The 20,346-nt window shown below is 41.9% G+C and overlaps 1 protein-coding gene across 8 annotated transcripts in view; it reads right to left on the bottom strand.

The window, feature by feature from the left end:
- Nucleotides 1-20,346, bottom strand: part of LOC102955006 (phosphatidylinositol 3,4,5-trisphosphate 3-phosphatase TPTE2) — a 161,783-nt gene that overhangs the window by 19,706 nt on the left and 121,731 nt on the right. For 7 of the 8 annotated variants that reach the window (XM_042961163.1, XM_042961104.1, XM_042961317.1 and 4 more), the window contains 3 exons: nucleotides 10,890-10,951; nucleotides 8,861-8,941; nucleotides 2,208-2,313 (listed from right to left, as the gene is read on the bottom strand). In XM_042961163.1, the coding sequence (XP_042817097.1) occupies nucleotides 2,208-2,313; nucleotides 8,861-8,941; nucleotides 10,890-10,951 (249 nt within the window). The remainder of the gene's footprint in view (nucleotides 1-2,207; nucleotides 2,314-8,860; nucleotides 8,942-10,889; nucleotides 10,952-20,346) is intronic. The other variant, XR_006209651.1, reaches the window with a different exon arrangement.

Consider the following 20,346-nt stretch of genomic DNA (forward strand, 5'->3'; position numbering starts at 1 on the left):
CCAAAATCAGGAGTCAGACACTTAACCGACTGAGCCACCCAGGAGCCCCTAAAACATTTTTAAGCTTAGAATTTTGAGAAACTATTCCCACTCTCACTATTCATATTAGAAAAATATATTAAAACTCCACTGGACTGAATGTCTATTTGCCTGTTTAATACGGAGGTTTGTATAGATACTATTGGTCTCATTAACAAAGAGGAAACTGAAGCAGAATATACACGCAGATACAATCCTGGCTCTCATGCCACTGAGTTGGTTTTATCATTGGGTTTATATTTCTCAGTGGAAGAAACTGCTCCTATGGCCGACTGTGTTGCTTCTCCGGCTGTAGAATAAAGCGGTTTACTCTTTCTCCAGGACCCCACTGAATGTGGAAAGGGAACGGAGCAAAGCGCTGCTGTCCCCCACCTTCTAACACCTGTTGCATAAGCCTGGTTCTACCCTGGGGAGGTCTCACAGCCGTGGAGTTCTGAGGTCAGCCATTAGGATCCGCCATAACCCCGTCCCTCCTGATTCACACACAGCCCCTGAAACAGTCCTGATGGACTCCGCAGGGGACTTTGCAGTCTGCAAAACCTTTTCACAAACAGTTGCTCATTTATATACATAGGCAGCCTTCTGCTAGAACAGGCTGTGTTTCAAGGGTCCGCCTGCACAATGCTTGTTTGGAAACCTAGACTCAAATTTCCCACAGAAACAAATGCTACTGGGTTGACACTTGTTTTCGCAAGCCAGAAACCTATGCGATCTGTTTGGGGTGATCCGTTAAAATTCCTCACCACCACCTCTATGTGTGCGGTGGGGAGGAAGGGACACATAAATAATTGGAAAAGAGCATTTTGTACTTTAATGAACTGTAATTTTTTGACTCTGCAGTTTTTAAAATATATTTTAAAGGATTCTTTTATTTCTGAATAATTGGATGAAATGTTAAAAAAAAAAGTCTAGATCTTATTTTGTGTGACTCCCCAGAAGGCTAAAAATACTAGGCTGTCTGGATGGTTACCAATGCCCTGACACTGTACCAACCATGAGAGACCCAGCACCTCCACATGGTCCACAATCTGACTTTGGGGAGCCAGAGCATTGCCCCCTGCTGCACCAATGGCAGCGAGAATGACGCCCCATCCCCGTCCCCACCGAGGGGGCCCTGCTCTGTCCCCTCCCCTGTGAGCAGTGCAGGAAGTGAGGTGGGTCATGTAGAAAGAGAGCCATGAGGACAATTCCTCCCTGCTCCTCTTCTCCCTTTCTCAAGCCCCAGAGATGGACAGTCTGACCAATTCTCCCTCCTCCCCGGGGTGATGGTGGATCCCAGTCTCTCCTGACATTCTTGAAGAAGGCGAAGAGTCAGTTTTTTAAAAATTTATAAGGATTTTTACTTCCAGTAATAACTGGTAAGACACCCCCATAGCGCCCAGGGTTCTCCCAACTCTTTCTGCGTTCATGTAGATTCAGGTAGACCTGGGTGCTGCTCCCTAGGAACCTTTCTTGACAGCCAGGGCCCAGTCTCTGTGTGTCCCCAACACTGTGGCCAGCTTTTTATCTACATGTACTCATTCCTCTCCTTCTTAAGGGCAAGGAAACACTAGCATGGGACCTGGCCCAAAGCAGGCACTCGGTAGTTATTCATAAAAAAGAATTTGTGGCAACAAAATTCATTTGTTGTTTGGGCATTTCAGATGTCTTTGGGTATTGAAGACGTATGAAGACATCTTGAGTTGCTGGGGAGAGAGGGCTATGGATGGAGGAAGGAGGGGAGAGCGAGAAACCACTGTGATGAGACGAGGGTTTCTGAAAGGAACATGTGAGAAAATGACACAAAAGTGCCTCTGCCGAGATGCACCCTGAGCTAAAGGTGGATATGAGGACGAAGTGGTCTCCAGGGCTCATGGGCCCTTCCTGTCTTCTCCATCAGAGATCCTATTCTGAAAAGTCTGCCCCCAGCCGAGGCCAAAGCAGCAATGAGAACAGGAGAAAAGGGAAGGGGAGGGGGCCCCCTAGTTGGTGGTGGGAAAGGAAAAGAGAGGACATGAAAGGGCTCTTGGGCTCTTCCTGGGGGAGGGGTGCCTATGTAAGGATGCATGAGAGGACAGCCATGAGTTAGGATTTTCGGTACAGATAGCTAGGAGCAACCCTCCTGCACTTGAAAACGAAGAACATCGCCCCCTCCTGCCCAATTCTCCAACTGTATGTAAAGCACTTACCGTGAATTGAATAAATAATGATTTTTTTTATCTTGAGTGTTTTTCTGGCAGGGAGATTCAAGTTGTAGATATTTTTCACATCCGCAAAATATCCAACATATCTACTCTGCAAAATAACAGAAGCCTCAATTTAAGTGGAGATGAAAAACTCCGCCTTCCCGATTTTTCTTTCTTTCTTTCTTTCTTTCTTTCTTTCTTTCTTTCTTTCTTTCTTTCTTTCTTTTTTTTAACACAGAACTTAAGGCCAATCATTCACTAAAGAAACATTTGTTGGGTGTCATTAGAGAACTAAGCATTTTCATGGTCGCTGCCTTACGACTCAATATCTACCCTAAAAAAAAAATACCGAACTCAGTGCTGTGTGGAAGTAACAAGAAAGGAGCCAGGTGTTGCTTTTAGGCTGCTCATATCTGAGAGGGCATCTAACCAGAACCAACCGAGAGCTTTGACATGACACCAAGATGTACCTGATGCAACTGTGAAAAAGGTCAATCTGAGGGTGGAGCCTTCGCGGTGACTGAGTTAAAGGAAGCTCTGTGGTTTGGTGAGGAGTAGCCTCCCAGTCATGAAAGAACTCAAGAAGACCTCCACAGGCCAGTAACAGCCACGTATGCTCTTATCCCTGTGGCCAGCTTGAGTTTACTCACTTTCCATTTCCCCAATTCTATTTTTGTAAGGAAGCCTTGGCTTCTCTTTGCCGAGTCCTTCTGTGGCAAGCTGCTCACGGGGCCTCTCCTTGACTCCTTTTTTAAGATTTATTTTATTTTATTTTTTAGTTTTTAAGTAATCTCCATACCCACCACAGGGCTCGAACTCACCACCCTGAGGTCAAGAGTTGCAGGCTCCACTGACCGAGCCAGCCAGGCGCCCCTCTCCCCGACTCCTTCTTCAAGAAGTGAAAGAGTTCTGACATTGAATCAAATGGACTTCAAAGCCCACAGATTCTTTCCCACCCAATGGGAAGGGTTCGTAAGATTAACTGCCACACTTTCCATTGGAAAGTGCCAGTCAAGAGAAACGCTCGAGCAAGTTCGTAGCCTAGGGATGGATGAAGTGTAGTCCACAGAACGGGCCACATGCACAGCCAAAATGTGATGGTATCTGAAATTTGCCACCCCCCAGGGAGGGAACGCTGTCTCGGGGCCCTGAGGACACAGCGCTCAAACCTGAGGCCGAGTGCTTGTTATGCCAGTGAAGCGGAAGACAGTCCGTGGCAGCCTCTGGCGTGCCGGTTCGGGAGTGAGAGGGACCGCACGGCACAGAAGCGGTGGGGAAGGGAAAATGTACAGGGAGAGTCCTTGAAGGAGTCGCATCTAACATCCCCTTGCTCCTGCCACCAGATTCTCTACTCTCTGCGGAAAGCTTGTCACGCAGCTGGGCCCTCAGGCTGCTTTTGCCCCCCATCCTTCCTTCTTGGGAACTTAAAACAACAGGAGTTAATACAACGAACAGTGTGTTTACGAAGCGTTCCCTACAAACAGCACTTTGGGATGCAAAAGGTGCTAAGATGGGTAAGGCAGGGGCCTTGCCTGCCCAAGAGGTAGAGAAGTCAAACAGCTAGAGAACAATGTGAAATAACCTCGTCCCCCGCCGAACACAAAAATAAGAGCCTACTTTGGCTCTTATAATTGGCTTTGGAGTCTGACAGAGCTGGATTTGAGCTCTTGATTCAAAAAGTTAGTTTCCCTGAACCTCCATTTCCCAATCTGTAAAATGGGCACCATTTTACGTTCAGAGTTTTTGAGAATATTACAGGAGGTAATGAACATGCATGCTTTTTACAACAAAGTCTAGAATGTCGTAAGCTCTATAGGATAAATATCCTGGCTTCTGCAATAAACACATTTTAAGCTATAAAAGAGACAGGTGGGAAACCTATAAACTACAAGAGACTGAAGAGATATAGCAACCAAATGAAATGTGTGACCCTTGTTTGGATCCTGATTGAAGCAAACTACATTTTAGAAACATTTTGAGATGATTATGAAAATTTAAACCTGCACTAGCCACTTGTTATTATCAAGGCATTATTAAGGTCTAACATTTTTAGATTTGATAAATGGTTTTAAGGTGCTTTTTCCCCTCAAGAATCTATGTTGGATGTCATATTAAAATACTCGTGGGATAGTATGATCTGATGGCTGGGATTTCCTTCACAGTAATCCAGATTCAGAGAAAAAGTGGAGAAGGGGAGTGTGTGTGAGGAGATTGGGGAGGGAATGAATGATGGGTGATAAAATGATTGCTGAAGTGCTGTGAGGGCTATAAGGGGACTTATTATAAGACTGTCTTGACTTTTTAAAAATTAATTAATTTATTTTGAAAGAGAGAGTGAGTGTGAGTGAGCACAGGGAGGGGCAGAGACAGAGGGAGAGAATCCCAAGCAGCGTCCATGGTGACAGCATGGAGACTGACACGGGGTTCGAACCCCAGGCACCCCTGTTTTGATGTTTTATGTTTGAAATTGTCCATCATAAAACATTTTCAAAAGGACAAAATAGGGTAACTGCATATATCTCACATGGGTTTTCTGAGTATTAAATGAGATAATATATGTCAAAGTGCAATCGTGTCTGGTATATAATACATTTCTGAAAGATATTCATTTCCCCTCTTCTTTCACTTTCAAAATACAGCAGCCTCTCCTCTGTCTCTTTCTCTCTCACACACACACAGACGTGATGTTCTGCAAGAGTTGAATTGCCCCAGTAGGGGTTTGTGAAAGACTTGAGTTCCTCTTTAAAGGAAAATCAATTTGGGTCATCTCCCTTTTCTTTTTGAGAAGCCTGGCTAGAGGTTTATCAATTTTGTTTTTTTCAAAAAACCAACTCTTGGTTTCACTGATCTGCTTTACAGTTTTTTTTTAGATTCTATGTTGTTTATTTCTGCTCTGATCTTTATTATTTCTCTTCTTCTGCTGGGCTTGGGGTGTCTTTGCTGTTCTGCTTCTATTTCCTTTAGGTGTGCTGTTAAATTTTGTATTTGGGATTTTTCTTGTTTCTTGAAATAGGCCTGGACTGCAATGTATTTTCCTCTCAGGACTGCCTTTGCTTCATCCCAAAGCGTTTGGATTGTTGTATTTTCATTTTCATTTGTTTCCATATATTTTTAAATTTCTTCTCTAATTGCCTGGTTGACCCATTCATTCTTTACTAGGGTGTTCTTTAACCTCCATGCTTTTGGAGGTTTTCCAAACTTTTTCCTGTGGTTGATTTCAAGCTTCATAGCATTGTGGTCTGAAAGTATGCATGGTATGATCTCAATTATTTTATACTTATGAAGGGCTGTTTTGTGAGCCAGTATGTGATCTATCTTGGAGAATGTTCCATGTGCACTCAAAAGAAAGCATATTGTGGTGTATTAAAGTATGTAAAGTAAGTGGAGTATTAAAGTCCCCTGCAATTACCACATTCTTATCAATAAGGTTGCTTAGATAAAATCATATATGAAAATGGAATTATTACAACCAATCCCTCAGAAATACAAGCGATTATCAGAGAATACTATGAAAAACTATATGCCAACAAACTGGACAACCTGGAAGAAATGGACAAATTCCTAAGCACCCACACACTTCCAAAACTCAAACCGGAAGAAACAGAAAACTTGAACAGACCCATAACCAGCAAAGAAATGGAATCAGTTATCAAATATCTCCCAACAAATAAGAGTCCAGGACCAGACGGCTTCCCAGGGGAATTCTATCACACATTTAAAGCAGAGATAATACGTATCCTTCTCAAGCTGTTCCAAAAAACAAAAACGGAAGGAAAACTTCCAGACTTATTCTATGAAGGCAGCATTACTTTGATTCCTAAACCAGACAGAGACCCAGCAAAAAAGAGAACTACAGGCTAATATCCCTGATGAATATGAATGCAAAAATTCTCGATAAGATTCTAGCAAATCAAATTCAATAGCATATAAAAAGAATTATTCACCATGATCAAGTGGGATTCATTCCTGGGCTGCAGGGCTGGTTCAACATTCACAAATCAATCAGTGTGATACATCACATTAATAAAAGAAGAGAGAAGAACCATATGATCCTGTCAATCGATGCAGAAAAAAGCATTTGAAAAAATTCAGCACCCTTTCTTAATAAAAACCCTCCAGAAAGTCGGGATAGAAGGAACATACTTAAACATCATAAAAGCCATTTATGAAAATCCCACAGCTAATATCATCCTCAATGGGGAAAAACTGAGAGCTTTCCCCCTGAGGTCAGAAACATGACAGGGATGTCCACTCTCACCGCTGTTGTTTAACATAGTGTTGGAAGTTCTAGCATCAGCAATCAGACAACAAAAGGAAATCAGAGGTATCAAAATTGGCAAAGATGAAGTCAAGCTTTCACTTTTTGCAGATAACATGATATTATACATGGAAAACCCGACAGACTCCACCAAAAGTCTGCTAGAACTGATACATGAATTTAGCAAAGTGGCAGGATACAAAATCAATGCACAGAAATCAGTTGCAATCTTATACACTAATAATGAAGCAACACAAAGACAAATAAAGAAACTGATCCCATTCACAATGGCACCAAGAAGCATAAAATACCTAGGAATAAACCTAACCAAAGAGGTAAAAGATCTGTATGCTGAAAGCTATAGAAAGCTTATGAAGGAAATTAAAGAAGATATAAAGAAATGGAAAAACATTCCATACTCATGGATTGGAAGAATAAATATTGTTAAAAAGTCAATACTACACAAAGCAATCTATTCATTCATCGCAATCCCAATCAAAATTGCACCAGCATTCTTCTCGAAGCTAGAACAAACAATCCTAAAATTTGTATGGAACCACAAAAGACCCCGAATAGCCAAAGTAATTTTGAAGAAGATGACCAAAGTGGGAGGCATCATAATCCCAGACTTTAGCCTCTACTACAAAGCTGTAATCATCAAGACAGCATGGTACTGGCACAAAAACAGACACATAGACCAATGGAATAGAATAGAAACCCCAGAACTAGACACACAAAAGTATGGCCAACTAATCTTTGACAAAGCAGGAAAGAATATCCAATGGAAAAAAGACAGTCTCTTCAACAAATGGTGCTGGGAGAACTGGACAGCAACATGCAGAAGAATGAAACTAGACCACTTTCTCACACCATTCACAAAAACAAACTCAAAATGGATAAAGGACCTGAATGTGAGACAGGAAACCATCAAAACCCTAGAGGAGAAAGCAGGAAAAAACCTCACGGACCTCAGCCACAGCAATTTCTTACTTCACATCCCCAAAGGCAAGGGAATTAAAAGCAAAAATGAACTATTGGGACCTCATGAAGATAAAAAGCTTCTGCACAGCTAAGGAAACAATCAACAAAACTAAAAGGCAACTGACGGAATGGGAAAAGATATTTGCAAATGACATATCAAAGGGCTAGTATCCAAAATCTATAAAGAGCTCACCAAACTCCACACCCGGAAAACAAATAATCCAGTGAAGAAATGGGCAGAAAACATGAATAGACACTTCTCTAAAGAAGACATCCGGATGGCCAACAGGCACATGAAAAGATGCTCAACGTCACTCCTCATCAGGGAAATACAGATCAAAACCACACTCAGATATCACCTCACACCAGTAAGAGTGGCTAAAATGAACAACACAGGAGACTATAGATGCTGGAGAGGATGCGTAGAAACGGGAGCCCTCTTGCACTGTTGGTGGGAGTGCAAACTGGTGCAGCCACTCTGGAAAACAGTGTGGAGGTTCCTCAAAAAATTAAAAATAGACCTACCCTATGACCCATCAATAGCACTGCTAGGAATTTACCCAAGGGATACGGGAGTGCTGATGCATAGAGGCACTTGTACCCCAATGTTTATAGCAGCCCTTTCAACAATAGCCAAATTATGGAAAGAGCCTAAATGTCCATCAACTGATGAATGGATAAAGAAATTGTGGTTTATATACACAATGGAATACTACGTGGCAATGAGAAAGAAGGAAATCTGACCTTTTGTAGCAACGTGGATGGAACTGGAGAGTGTGATGCTAAGTGAAATAAGCCATACAGAGAAAGACAGATACCATATGTTTTCACTCTTAGGTGGATCCTGAGAAACTTAACAGAAACCCATGGGGGAGGGGAAGAAAAAAAAAAAAAGAGGTCAGAGTGGAAGAGAGCCAAAGCATAAGAGACTCTTAAAAACTGAGAACAAACTGAGGGTGGATGGGGGGTGGGAGGGAGGGGAGGGTGGGTGATGGGTATTGAGGAGGGCACCTTTTGGGATGAGCACTGGGTGTTGTATGGAAACCAATTTGACAATAAATTTCATATTTCAAAAAAATAAGGAAAATCAAAGGCTAGTGACTTACAATAATCTTCAAGGGTCTGGAATCTTAGAAATCAGACCTTCCTACTTTGGGAAGGGAATCAACTCTTGAACTCTGTGAGCAATGACCAATATAAAATGGACCACGGATGCCCTGGCAGAACTTTGTGTTTGCAGAGCACCAGGAGGGCCCCAGCTGTGGCTCTCGGGCCCTGGGAGGGATCAAGGCCTATCACAGGCACCAGAGTCAGGCTGCCTGATCGCCAGAGGAAAAGAATCTAAAATGAAACCAAATAATAGCTGCCAATCTTAACCAACTTCCCGAAGAATCCCCTTGTAAAAAACACAACTTACCTGAGAAGGAGTCTCAACTCCCTGATATTTAGTGCTGGTGCTTTTATCTGTTCGCCGTTCTCCAAAATAATAAAGGCTGTCCTACAGAAAAGGGGGCCACACAATCAAGGTTTGTCTGCACGTTCTTTTCCTTGTAAGGCATCCTTAAAAGTTCTGAGGGCACATTATTTCCTTAAGTCAGCAGCCTCTGAGCAGAGGCTGCCCCAAATAAAGTTAACAACAACAAAAAGCCACATGCAGGCTTGTTACACACACACACACACACACACACACACACACACACACACACGACTGAAACCAAAGTTTCACAAAACAATACTTACCTGTTGCTATTTTCCATCCTAATCGATTCCATTTTGTGATTAAAAATGCCAGTCACAACCCAATGCAGTTGAGTTTACAGCTCACGGATCGATTGGATCCAGTTTGAAAAACACTGTCCAATACCCATTTTCCTAACCTGTGTGTCTCAAATTAGGAACAAAGCAGGAGGTGGCGCTAGAGGGCGGGCCACATGGACAATGTGGAGGCCCCTTCTCAGACTGTGGGCCAAGTGGGGAGCAGAACTGCTGGGCGCCCCTGTTCAGTGGGAGCTTCTCAGCAGGATCATGGTGGAACTAAGACTGAGAACCCCACTTTAAGAAATAGAAATAGCCCACCCTCTCTTCGCAGAAATTTCCAGAGGGCACAGACCCCACAGAGAGTGATTATGAGAAGTTAATAACACACAGGAGAGACTTTGTTCTGCGTGGCAAAATGTACCTTTTATCTACCTAGAACCTCTTTATTTTTCTTAAGTTTATTTATTTTTTGAGAGAGAGAGAGAATGTGTGTGTGAGCAGGGGAGGAGCAAAGAGAGAGAGAGAGGGAGAATCCTAAGCAGGCTCCACACCGTCAGCATGGAGTCTGATACGGGGCTTGAACTCACAAACGGTGAGATCATGACCTGAGCTGACACCAAGAGTCGGGCACTTAACCAACTGAGCCACCCAGGCACTCCTACCTACTACTTCTAAGGATGTCTGAAGTCCTTTAGAGAACTTATCAAACCAGTCTTGATATTATTCTTGTGAGGAAGGAGGAAGTCCCCTAACTGGGGGCATAAGAGCGGGGCTGGGATGAGGTGAAGTGAAGGAAGCATTACGATTGTAGAGGTTTTTTTTTTTTTTTTTTTTGCACTTGGACTGCTTGACCCTACCTCATCTTAATTCTGTCCCTATTTGTCCCTGTCTTTATTTACATATTTTATTAGTTTTTAAAAATTTATTTATTTATTTTCAGAGAGACAGCGAGAGCAAGTGCAAGCAGGAAGGGGCGGAGAGAGAATCCCAAGCAGGGTTCGTGCTGTCAGCACAGAGCCTGACTTGGGGCTCAAGCCCACAAACCGTGAGATCATGCATGACCTGAGCCGAAATCAAGAGCCGAACACTTAACCAAAGGAGCCACCCAGGTGCGCCTGAGCCGTCTTTATTTAAAACGTTAGAATTATTGGCGTGCCTGGGTGGCTCAGTAGGTTGAGTGTCTGACTCTTGGCTTCAGCTCAAGTCATGATCTCAAGGTCACAGCATTGAGCCTCACGTGGAGCCTGCTTGAGATTCTTTCCCTCTGCCCCCCTCCCCTGCTCTCTCACTCGCTCTCTAAAATAAAAAATATTTAAATAAAATAAAATGTTGGGTATTATTATATATACCATGGATTTTTTTGGATTAGTTTTGATCGTTAAAAATAATGCATTAGGTTATTTATCTTAATTACTGAAAATTTTGGCATTCCCTTAAATTTTGTGCCTGAAGTGAGTGTTTCACTGACCTCACTCTAGTCCTGGCCCAGAGTTAAGAAGCACCTGGGTCAGTTACTAACCAGTGCGAGTTAAACAAGGAAGTATCAAAACGAGGCTTTCTAATAACTGCTTCCCCAATTACAACTTTGTTAAGCGCCACAACTCAAATCTTAACGTCCTACCAGTGAGGTTTCAGAACTATCGAACTCAATCAGCATAAGACAGAGCCTGCGGTCACATCTTTCGTACCTCTGCAGTTGTAAATATTTCACTGGCAATAAGGCAGGCACAAGCCATCGTTCCAGTTCTTCCTGGAAAAGAAAAGAAGTCCATGAGCCATTGTTCATGGCAGTACTTGGTATAAAAATGCTGTCATGAATATTCAGAGAGCTCAGTTTGGATTGATTTTCTTTCGCTCTGAAAGTGCTTGTTGAAAATGTTTCAATTCAGGAATAGGCAAAGCTGTTTCGTGGGTCTGGAGCTGTCCCTGGAATTCTGTCCTGTGCGCAGGGACACACATGTGCACGCATGTACTGTTTTTGAGTCGCTACGGCTGGGGATCACAGCTGCAGGCAGAAGCAGTGAGGTCTATTCTGGGACTCCGAAGCTAAAGAGCTACTTACCAATTAAGAGCTAATTATACACTCTTTTTCTAACTAATGTAAGTGAAAGTACCTATAAAAGATAAAACGTGATCAGAACCCAAAACATGATGAAGCATTTACAACATCCATTTTTCCTTCTATTTTTGAGTTGGTTTTTTTTAATGTTTATTTATTTTGAGAGAGAGAGAGAGAGAGAGAGAGAGAGAGCGAGCATGAGCAGGGAAGGGGGAGGGGCAGAGAGAGAGGGAGACAGAATCCAAAGCAGACTCTGGGCTCTGAGCTGTCAGCACAGCTCATGAACCACAAGATCATGAACTGAACTGAAGTCAGACGCTCAACCAACTGAGCCACCCAGGCACCCCGATTTTTAAGTGTGCTACCAAACATGTAAGAAAGTAAAGAGAATAATGAACCCCCATATATCTGTTCCCCAGAGTATATCATATTGCTGTACTTTTCTCTCTCCTCTTCCCTCCCTTCTTCCCTCTCCCTGTTTTTCTTCCTTTTTTCTATAGCATTTTATTTTTAAATTTTTTTTTTAACATTCATTCACTTTTGAGACAGAGAGAGACAGAGCATGAACGGGGTAGGGGCAGAGAGAGAGGGAGACACAGAATTGGAAGCAGGCTCCAGGCTCTGAGCCATCAGCCCAGAGCCTGACGCGGGGCTCGAACTCACGGACCGCGAGACCGTGACCTGAGCCGAAGTCGGACGCTCAACCGACTGAGCCACCCAGGCGCGGCTGTAGCATTTTATTTTTTAAAAAATTTTTAAATGTTTATTCATTTTTGACAGAGAGAGAGAGAGCGAGAGAGGCAGACACAGAGTCGGAAGCAGGCTCCAAGCTCTGAGCTGTCAGCACAGAGCCCGATGTGGGGCTTGAACTCACTGCGAGATCATGACCTGAGCAGAAGTCAGATGCTTAGTGGATTGAGTCACCCAGGCGCCCCTCTTCTATAGCATTTTAAAGCAAACCCTTGACTTCAGTCATTTCATCCTCAAAGTTTCTTATGTTTTATTCTAATTTATATTTTTGTCCCGCTATACAAAATTTGTTTTAAAAAATATGTTGCTTCTTTTATTTCCACAGTTACTTGTAGTTTTTGTCTTAGCCAGTGCGTGCTGAACTTACTTTATGTAATTTCAAACTTACCTTTTTAACTTGAGATACATTCTATTTTCTATTCGATTCCTTTTTTTTAATGACCCAAACTTATTTTGCAACTCATAGTTTGAAAAACATTCTAACCCAAGTACTTCTAAAAAAAAAAAAGACTATAATTTTTTTTTAAAAGTTTAGAGACAGAGTGCAAGTTGGGGAGGGGGCAGAGGGAGGGAAAGAGAGAGAGAGAGAGAGAGAGAGAGAGAGAGAGAGAGAGAGAGAGAATCTTAAGGAGGCTGCATGCTGCATATGGGGACCCCACAACCCTGGGATCACTACCTGAACTGAAATCAAGAGTCAGACGCTCAGCCAACTGAGTCATCCAGGCTCCCCCCCAAAAAAGACTTGGTATCACCCAATGCTATGATACATAAAGGCTTCTTGCTAAAGGAAATCCTGACTATTAACACCCCAGCTCTCAGTGGTATAGACTGTTAACATTTCGATTCTGGAGGACATCTCTGGATGTCTATACTGGTATCTTCCCATCTGAAAAACATTTTTGCAGATTTCATGCCCTTGTGGTTGTGTACAACCAAAGACACGGTAGATGCCCTCTCATCCAGTCAAGTCAGGTAGAGCAGGGAATCATGAAAATGATTGTATGAAAAGTACTACCTTTAATACTTAATTTTAACTTCAAACATAAACTTATGCTTATTCACTAACCTTCTGATACTGGACAGAGGTTTTAACTTTTTAAATATGTGTCTCCCCAGTTGGAATTCTTTCTTGGAAAGGCCAGGCCTGTGGTAGAAACCACTGCATCATCTATAATTTCTAATTTCAGATTCTTTAAAGCAATCTGGGTAGAGAAGCCTCTTAGATTTTACTGCTGGGGTTTTTCTCCCCATGTTTTATATGAGTCTCACTTGCACTTTTTTAAGCTTATTTATTTATTTTGAGAGAGAGGGAGGGGCAGGGGAGGAGCAGAGAGGGAGAGAGCGAATCCCAAGCAGGCTCCACACTGTCAGCACAGAGCCTGATGCAGGGCTCGATCCCACAACCATGAGACCATGGCCTGGGCTGAAACCAAGGATCGGATGCTTAACAGACTGAGCCACCCAGGTGCCCCTAGTCTTACTTGCATTTCATTCAGCTGCAATTTTTATTGTAGCCGCTCAACTTCATTGAACCTTCTTGAAACTTCCAACTAAGGGCTCATAAAATTATAGCTTTCTGTTCACTCTGCCATTTTACAGATCTATGTAATATTTAATTCTTTGGCAGAAGCATAATAACAAGTAGAAGTGACAGACACTGGTGGAAGAACAAACACGCAGGCACGCTAAATTGAAGCTTACTAGTTGCAAGTTTTCAAGATGCCAGGGAACACCACAGGTGTGTTTATAAAGGGAATGGAGACTATTCACCAAGTTGGTTAGAGGGAGTCTGCGAGAGAGCCTTTGTTCTCCTGAAGTCAGCAAAAGCATCTTGCATCTCTAAATGCAATACAGTACTGGCTTTCATAATTATGACTAACACTTGGGTAATACTTTACAGATCTCATATAATCTTTACAACAATTTTGTGAGGTAAATACCCTGCATAAGGAGGGCGAAACTGAGGTTCTACACATTGAAGCAACTTTCACATTGTCAAAGACATCTTAATACCAGTTTATATGATCTTTTACAACAGTCCTTAAACTTTATTCTTTCTCAGCTGCATCCATTACCCTCCCTACAATGTACAATTTATACTCTATATTCTGGAATTTGTAAGCAGAGACTGAGGTAATGTTCCTGACCCCAGCTGTGTATGTGTGTGTGTGCATGTGCGCGCGTGTGTGTCCCTTAGAGCTGCTTAAAGCACCTAACATGTAGCTAAAAGAGGAGAGTTCCAGTCCAAGATGGCGTCATAGGAAGATCCTGAACTCACCTCGTATTTGGACACAACAAATCTGCGCCTATTTAAGCACAGTTCCACCTGCAGAAGAACCAAGGGCTGAAGGAACAGCTCCCGCTGCTCACAAGGTAGAGAGACCACACAGAGAACAGCAAGAGAGAGGGAGACGTGGTAATGAAGGGACTCCCCACCCCCAACACTGCAAACTGTGGTGGGGAGGGACGGTACTGAGGGACCGAGCAGATTCATCTGCCCCAGGGCAGAGAAAAAGACTAAAAGAGAAACCAGTAGGGCATCTGGGTGGCAGTTGACAGTCTGACTCTTGTTTTCAGCTCAGATCACGCATCCCAGTGTCATAGGTTCCAGCCCTGCATTGGGCTCTATGTTGAGCATGGAGCCTACTTGAGATTCTGTCTGTCTGTCTGTCTGTCTGTCTGTCTCTCCTTCCCTCTCTCCCTCCACCCTACTCTCTCTCTCTCTCCCTCCGCCCTACTCACTCACTTTCTCTCTCTCTCTCCCTCTGCCCTACTCTCTCTCTCCCTCTGCCCTACTCACTCTCTCTCTCTCTCAAAAAAATTTAAAAAAAAAAAGAGAGAGAAACTAGTATACAAAAGATCCAGTCCCACAACTTCTCCCAAACAATGGGAGACCTGCTGGAACTCTCTCAGGGTCAGAGAAGCTGGTAAGCGACACAGTTTCTGCTTCCCCTCCACCTTGATACTGGGAATAGTAGCAGTGTACGGGTGCCCTAGATGGCCTGCCACCTCAATGAGCCCCAGGCCACTAATCCACTCCAGCCCCAGCTGTCCCACCAAGGCAGCCCCAGTGTTATATGCACCGGGACACCCCTGGTTAGCGCTCACTACAACTCTGGCTGTTGTGCCAAGGTGATACAGATGCAAAGCACCGCAGAACACAGGCTTGCACCATTTCAGCTTCAGGCAGCTTGTTAAAGCTCTATTAATGCAGAGCACTCGGGGATCTCCCAATTCGTACCTGCTTCAGCTCCAGCCACCCTGCCAGAGCACCCCTCCATGGGGGCACCCCTGGATACTGACTTGCACCCACTTCAGTTTCAACTGTCCTTCCAGGACACCCTCTGCATGGAGAGCCCCAGGACTGCCCTGGCGTGCACACTCAGTTCAGCTACAGCTGTCCTGTTAGGGCATCTCCTGGGAAGAGTACCGCTGGCCTGCATGCCACCTTAACTCAGCCACTCCAGTCCCCTACATGGAGTGTCCTGGGACCCCCAGCTTGTGCCTCAGCTCCAGGACCTAGAGTGAAGGGCACCTTCTACACAGACAGCCCCAGGATCCCTCTGGTTGCACCTATGGCTGCACCAATGGCCCCAGCCATTCTGCCAAGGACCCTCTGCGTGGAGAGCCCAGAGACTCCCTGGATTACACTCACTTCAGCCTCGCCATTCTGTCAGGATGCCCTCTGTGCAGGGAGCCCAGGGTCTGCCCTGGCCAAGGCCTATTATAGCTCTGGCCATGCTGCTAGGACAGTCCAGCATGGAGTGTTCTGGGACTCACAGCCCAGGCCCTTCATAGGTCCAGTCAGCCAAAGTCACCAGGCACACACAGTCTACGCAGGGAACGACCATACACAAGACCATCCCTTCAAAATTTAGAAGAAGTAGCTGTGTTGCCTAATTCATGGGAACAAATGCAGAAAGTCAAGTGAAATGAGGAGACAGAGGAGCATCCTGTAAACAAAAGGGTAAGACAAAGCCTTGGGAAAAGAACTAAATGAGACAGATATAAGCAATATGCCTGATAAAGAGTTTAAAGTCATAATCATAAAGATGCTTATTGTACTGGAGAGAAGAGCGAAAGAACGCCTTGATAACTTCAACAAAGAGAAAGAAAACAAAAAAGCCCAAACTAGAGTTGAAAACATAATAATTGAAATGAAAAATTCACTAGTGGGAATCACCAGATTAGCAGACACAGAAGAACAAATCAGTGACCTGGGAGACATGGTAATGGAAAACACACAGGCTGAACGCAATTAGGAAAATTTTTAAAAAATGAGTAGGTTAAGGGATCCTCCGGATGACATCAAGAAAACAAACATTCGCATTTTGGGGTCCCAGAAAGAGAAAAGAAAGGAGCAGAAAACTTATTTGAAGAAATAATAGCTGAAAACCTCCTTAATCTGAGGAAGGAACCAGACATCTAGGTCCAGGAAGCAGAGAGAGTTCCAAACAAGATGCACCCAAGGAGGTCCACATCACAGCACATAATAATTAAAATTATTAATTTTAATGTTGAATGTTGAATGTTAAAGATACAGAGAATTTTAGGGGCGCCTGGGTGGCTTCAGTTGGCTGAGCTCCTGACTTCAGCTCAGGTCATGATCTCACGGTTCGTGAGTTTGAACCCTGAGTCAGGCTCTCTGCTGTCAGCATGGATCCCACTTTAGATCCTCTGTCCCTTTCTCTCTGCCCCTCCCCTGCTCATGCTCTCTCTCTCTCTCTCTCAAAAATAAACTTAAAAAAGATAATTTTAAAAGTAGCAAGTAAGAAGCAAAAAATTATGTACAAGGGAAACCCCATAAGACTATCAGCTGATTTTTTGGCAGAAATTTTGCAGCCCAGAAGGGAATGACATGATATTTTCAAAGAGCTTGAGAGGGAAAAAAACCTACAATGAAGAATATTCTACCCAGCAAGGTTATCATTCAGAACTGAATGAGAAATAGAGAGTTTCTCAGGTAAGCCAAAGTTGAAGGAGTTCATCACCACTAAACTGGCCTTATAAGAAATATTAAAGGAACTTAAGTGGAAGAGAAAAAGGCAATAATTAGAATTAAGAATATTATGAATAAAAAGTTGTAAATATGATAACATATACATAAAACATGGAGTGAGGAGTAAAAAAGTTATTTTAGAATGTGTTTGAACTTAAGTGACCATCAGTTCAATACAGACTGTTACACCCTTGGGATGTTATACGTGAACCTCGTGGTAAATACAACCCCAAACCTATAATAGATACAGAAAAAATAAAGAGAAAGAAAGCTAGGGGCACGTGGGTGACTCAGTCAGTTAAGTGTCCGACCTGGGCTCAGGTCATGATCTCATAGCTCATGGCTTCGAGTCCTGTGTCAGGATCTGTGCTGACAGCTCGGGGCCTGAAGCTTGCTTCGGATTCTGTGTCTCCCTCTCTCTCTGCCCCTCCCTCCCACAAGTACTCTGTCTCTCTCTCTCTCTCAAAAAAGTAAACATTAAAAAAATTTTTTTTAAAAAGAGAAAGTTAAGCATAACACTAAAAAGTTATAATCACAGGAAAGAGAAAAAGGGAAGAATAAAGGAACAGAGAAATACTATAAAAACAATTAAAAAAATTTAAAAATAGTAATAAGTACATGCCTATCAATAATTACTGTAAATATAAATGACCTAAATGCTCCAATCATAAGTCATAGGGTGACAGAATGGAAAAACCAGACGCATTTATATGCTTCCTACAAGGGACTCGGTTCAGACCTAAAGTCACATACAGACTGGCAGTCAAAAGATGGAAAAAGATATTCGGTGCAAATGGAAACAAACAAAAAGCTGGGGTAGCAGTACTCATACCAGACAAAACAGACATTAAAATAAACACTGTAATAAGACACAGAAAAAGGGCATTACATAATGATAAATGGGTCAATCCAACAAGAGGACATAACGATTGTAAATATCCACGCACCCAACATTGGAGCAGTTAAATAGACAAATATTAACAGACATAAAGGGATAAACTGATAATTATACATTAATAGGAGACTGTAACACCTACATTGATGGAGTGATTAACCAAGCAGAAAATGCATACAAAAACAGTATCTTCGAATGACATCGTTAGACCAAATGGACTTAACAGATATATAAACCATTCCGTCCAAGATCAACGGAATACACATTCTTTTCAAATACACATGAAAAATTCTCCAGAAAAGATCCCATATTAGACCACACACACACACACACACACACACACACACACACACTCACATGCACACACACGTGCACACACACACCCTTACTAAATTTAAGAAGACTGAAATTACATCATGCATCTTTTGGACTACATCAGTATGAAACTAGAAGCCAGTCACAAGAAATAAAGTGGAAAAACACAAACATATGGAGGCAAAATAACACGGTACTAAACATCCAATGGGTCAATGAAGAAATCAGAGGAGAAATAAAATGCATGGAAACAAATAACAATGAAAACACAACAGTCCCAAGTCTTTGGGATGTAGCAAAAGCAGTTCTAAGAGACAAGTCCTATAGCAATACAAACAAACCTCCAGAAATAAGGAAAGTCTAAAGCAAACAACCCAACCTTGTGCCTAAAAGAGTTAGAAAAAGAACAATAAGGAAAATCTAAAACAAACAACCCAACCTTGTGCCTAAAAGAGTTAGAAAAAGAACAAGCCCAAAGCTAGTAGAAGGAAGGACATAATAAAGATTTGAGCAAAAATAAACAAAATAGACACTAAAAAAGAAATAGAAAAGATCAATGAAATGGAGAGCTGTTTCCCTAAAAAGATAAAAAAAAATTGACAAAACTTTAGCTAGACTTTTCAAGAAAGAAAGAGATAGGACCCAAATGAATAAAGTCAGAAACAAAAGAGTAGTTAAGAACTGACACGACAGAGATATAAAGGATTGTAAGAGTATTACAAAAAATTTATATGTCAACAAATAATCTAGAAGAAATGAAAAAAATTCATAGAATCATACAATCTTCTAAAACTGAATGAGGAAGAAAAAGAAAATCTAAACAGACCAATTATAAGTAACTAAATTGAATTGGTAATAAAAAAAAAAAAACTACCAACAAAGTCTAGAACCAGATGGATTCACAGGTAAATTCCACTAATCATTTACAGAAGCTTTAATATCTATTTTCCTCAACCTATTCCAAAAAATAGTAGAGGAAGGAAACTTTCCAAATATATACTACAAGGTTGGCATTATCCTGATACCAAAACCAAACAAAAAAAAGAAGAAAAGGAAAAGAAAACAAAACTACAGGCCAATATCCCTGATGAATGTAGTTGCAGAGACCCTCAACAAAATATTAGTAAACTATATTCAACAACACATTAAAAGGATCATTCACCACAATCAAGTGGGATTTATTCTGGAGATGCAAAGATGGTTCAATATCTGCAAATTAGTCAACATGATATACCACATCAACAAAACGAAGAATAAAAATCAAGATCATCTCAATAGATGTAGAAAAAGCATTTGACAAAATTTAACATTCATTCATAATAAAAACTCTCAACAAAGTGGGCTTAGAGGAAACATGCACAAACATAATAAAGGCCACATATGAACAACCCACAGCTAACCTTCTACTCAATGGTAAAAAACTGAGAGTTTTTCCTCTATCAGGAACAAGACAAGGATGTCCACTTTTGCCACTTTTATTCAACACAGTACTGGAAGCCCTAGGTACAGCAATCAGGCAGAATAGAAATAAAAGGCATCCAAATTGGTAAGGAAGAAGTACAACTCATTTTTGCAAATGACACGATACTATATACAGAAAATCCTACAGATCCCATCAAAAACTATTAGAACCGATAAATGAATTCCCTAAGGTTGCAGGATACACAATTAATACACAGAAATTGGTTGTTCTTATATACCCTAATAACAAAGTAGCAAAAAGAGTCATTAAGAAAACAACTTTATTTACAGTTGCATCAAAAATCATTTAAAAAGCCCTGGGAATAGACTTAACCCTTAAGGAGGTGAAAGATCTGCACTCTGAAAACTATAAAATGTTGATGAAAGAAATTGAAGACACCACAAACAAATGGAAAGATATTCTATACTCATAGATTGGAAGAATTAATATTGTTAAAATGTCCGTAGTACCCAAAGCAGTCTACAGATTTAATGCAATCCCTATCAAAATACCAACAACGTTTTTCAGAGAACTGGGACAAATAATCCTAAAATTTGTATGGAACCACAGAAGACCTTGAATAGCTAAAGCAATCTTGAGAAAGAACAAAGCTGGAGGTATCACAATCCCAGATTTCAGGATATACTATAAAGCTGTACTAAGTA

The sequence above is a fragment of the Panthera tigris genome, chromosome A1 (genome assembly GCF_018350195.1).
Source record: "Panthera tigris isolate Pti1 chromosome A1, P.tigris_Pti1_mat1.1, whole genome shotgun sequence".
NCBI lineage: Eukaryota > Metazoa > Chordata > Mammalia > Carnivora > Felidae > Panthera > Panthera tigris.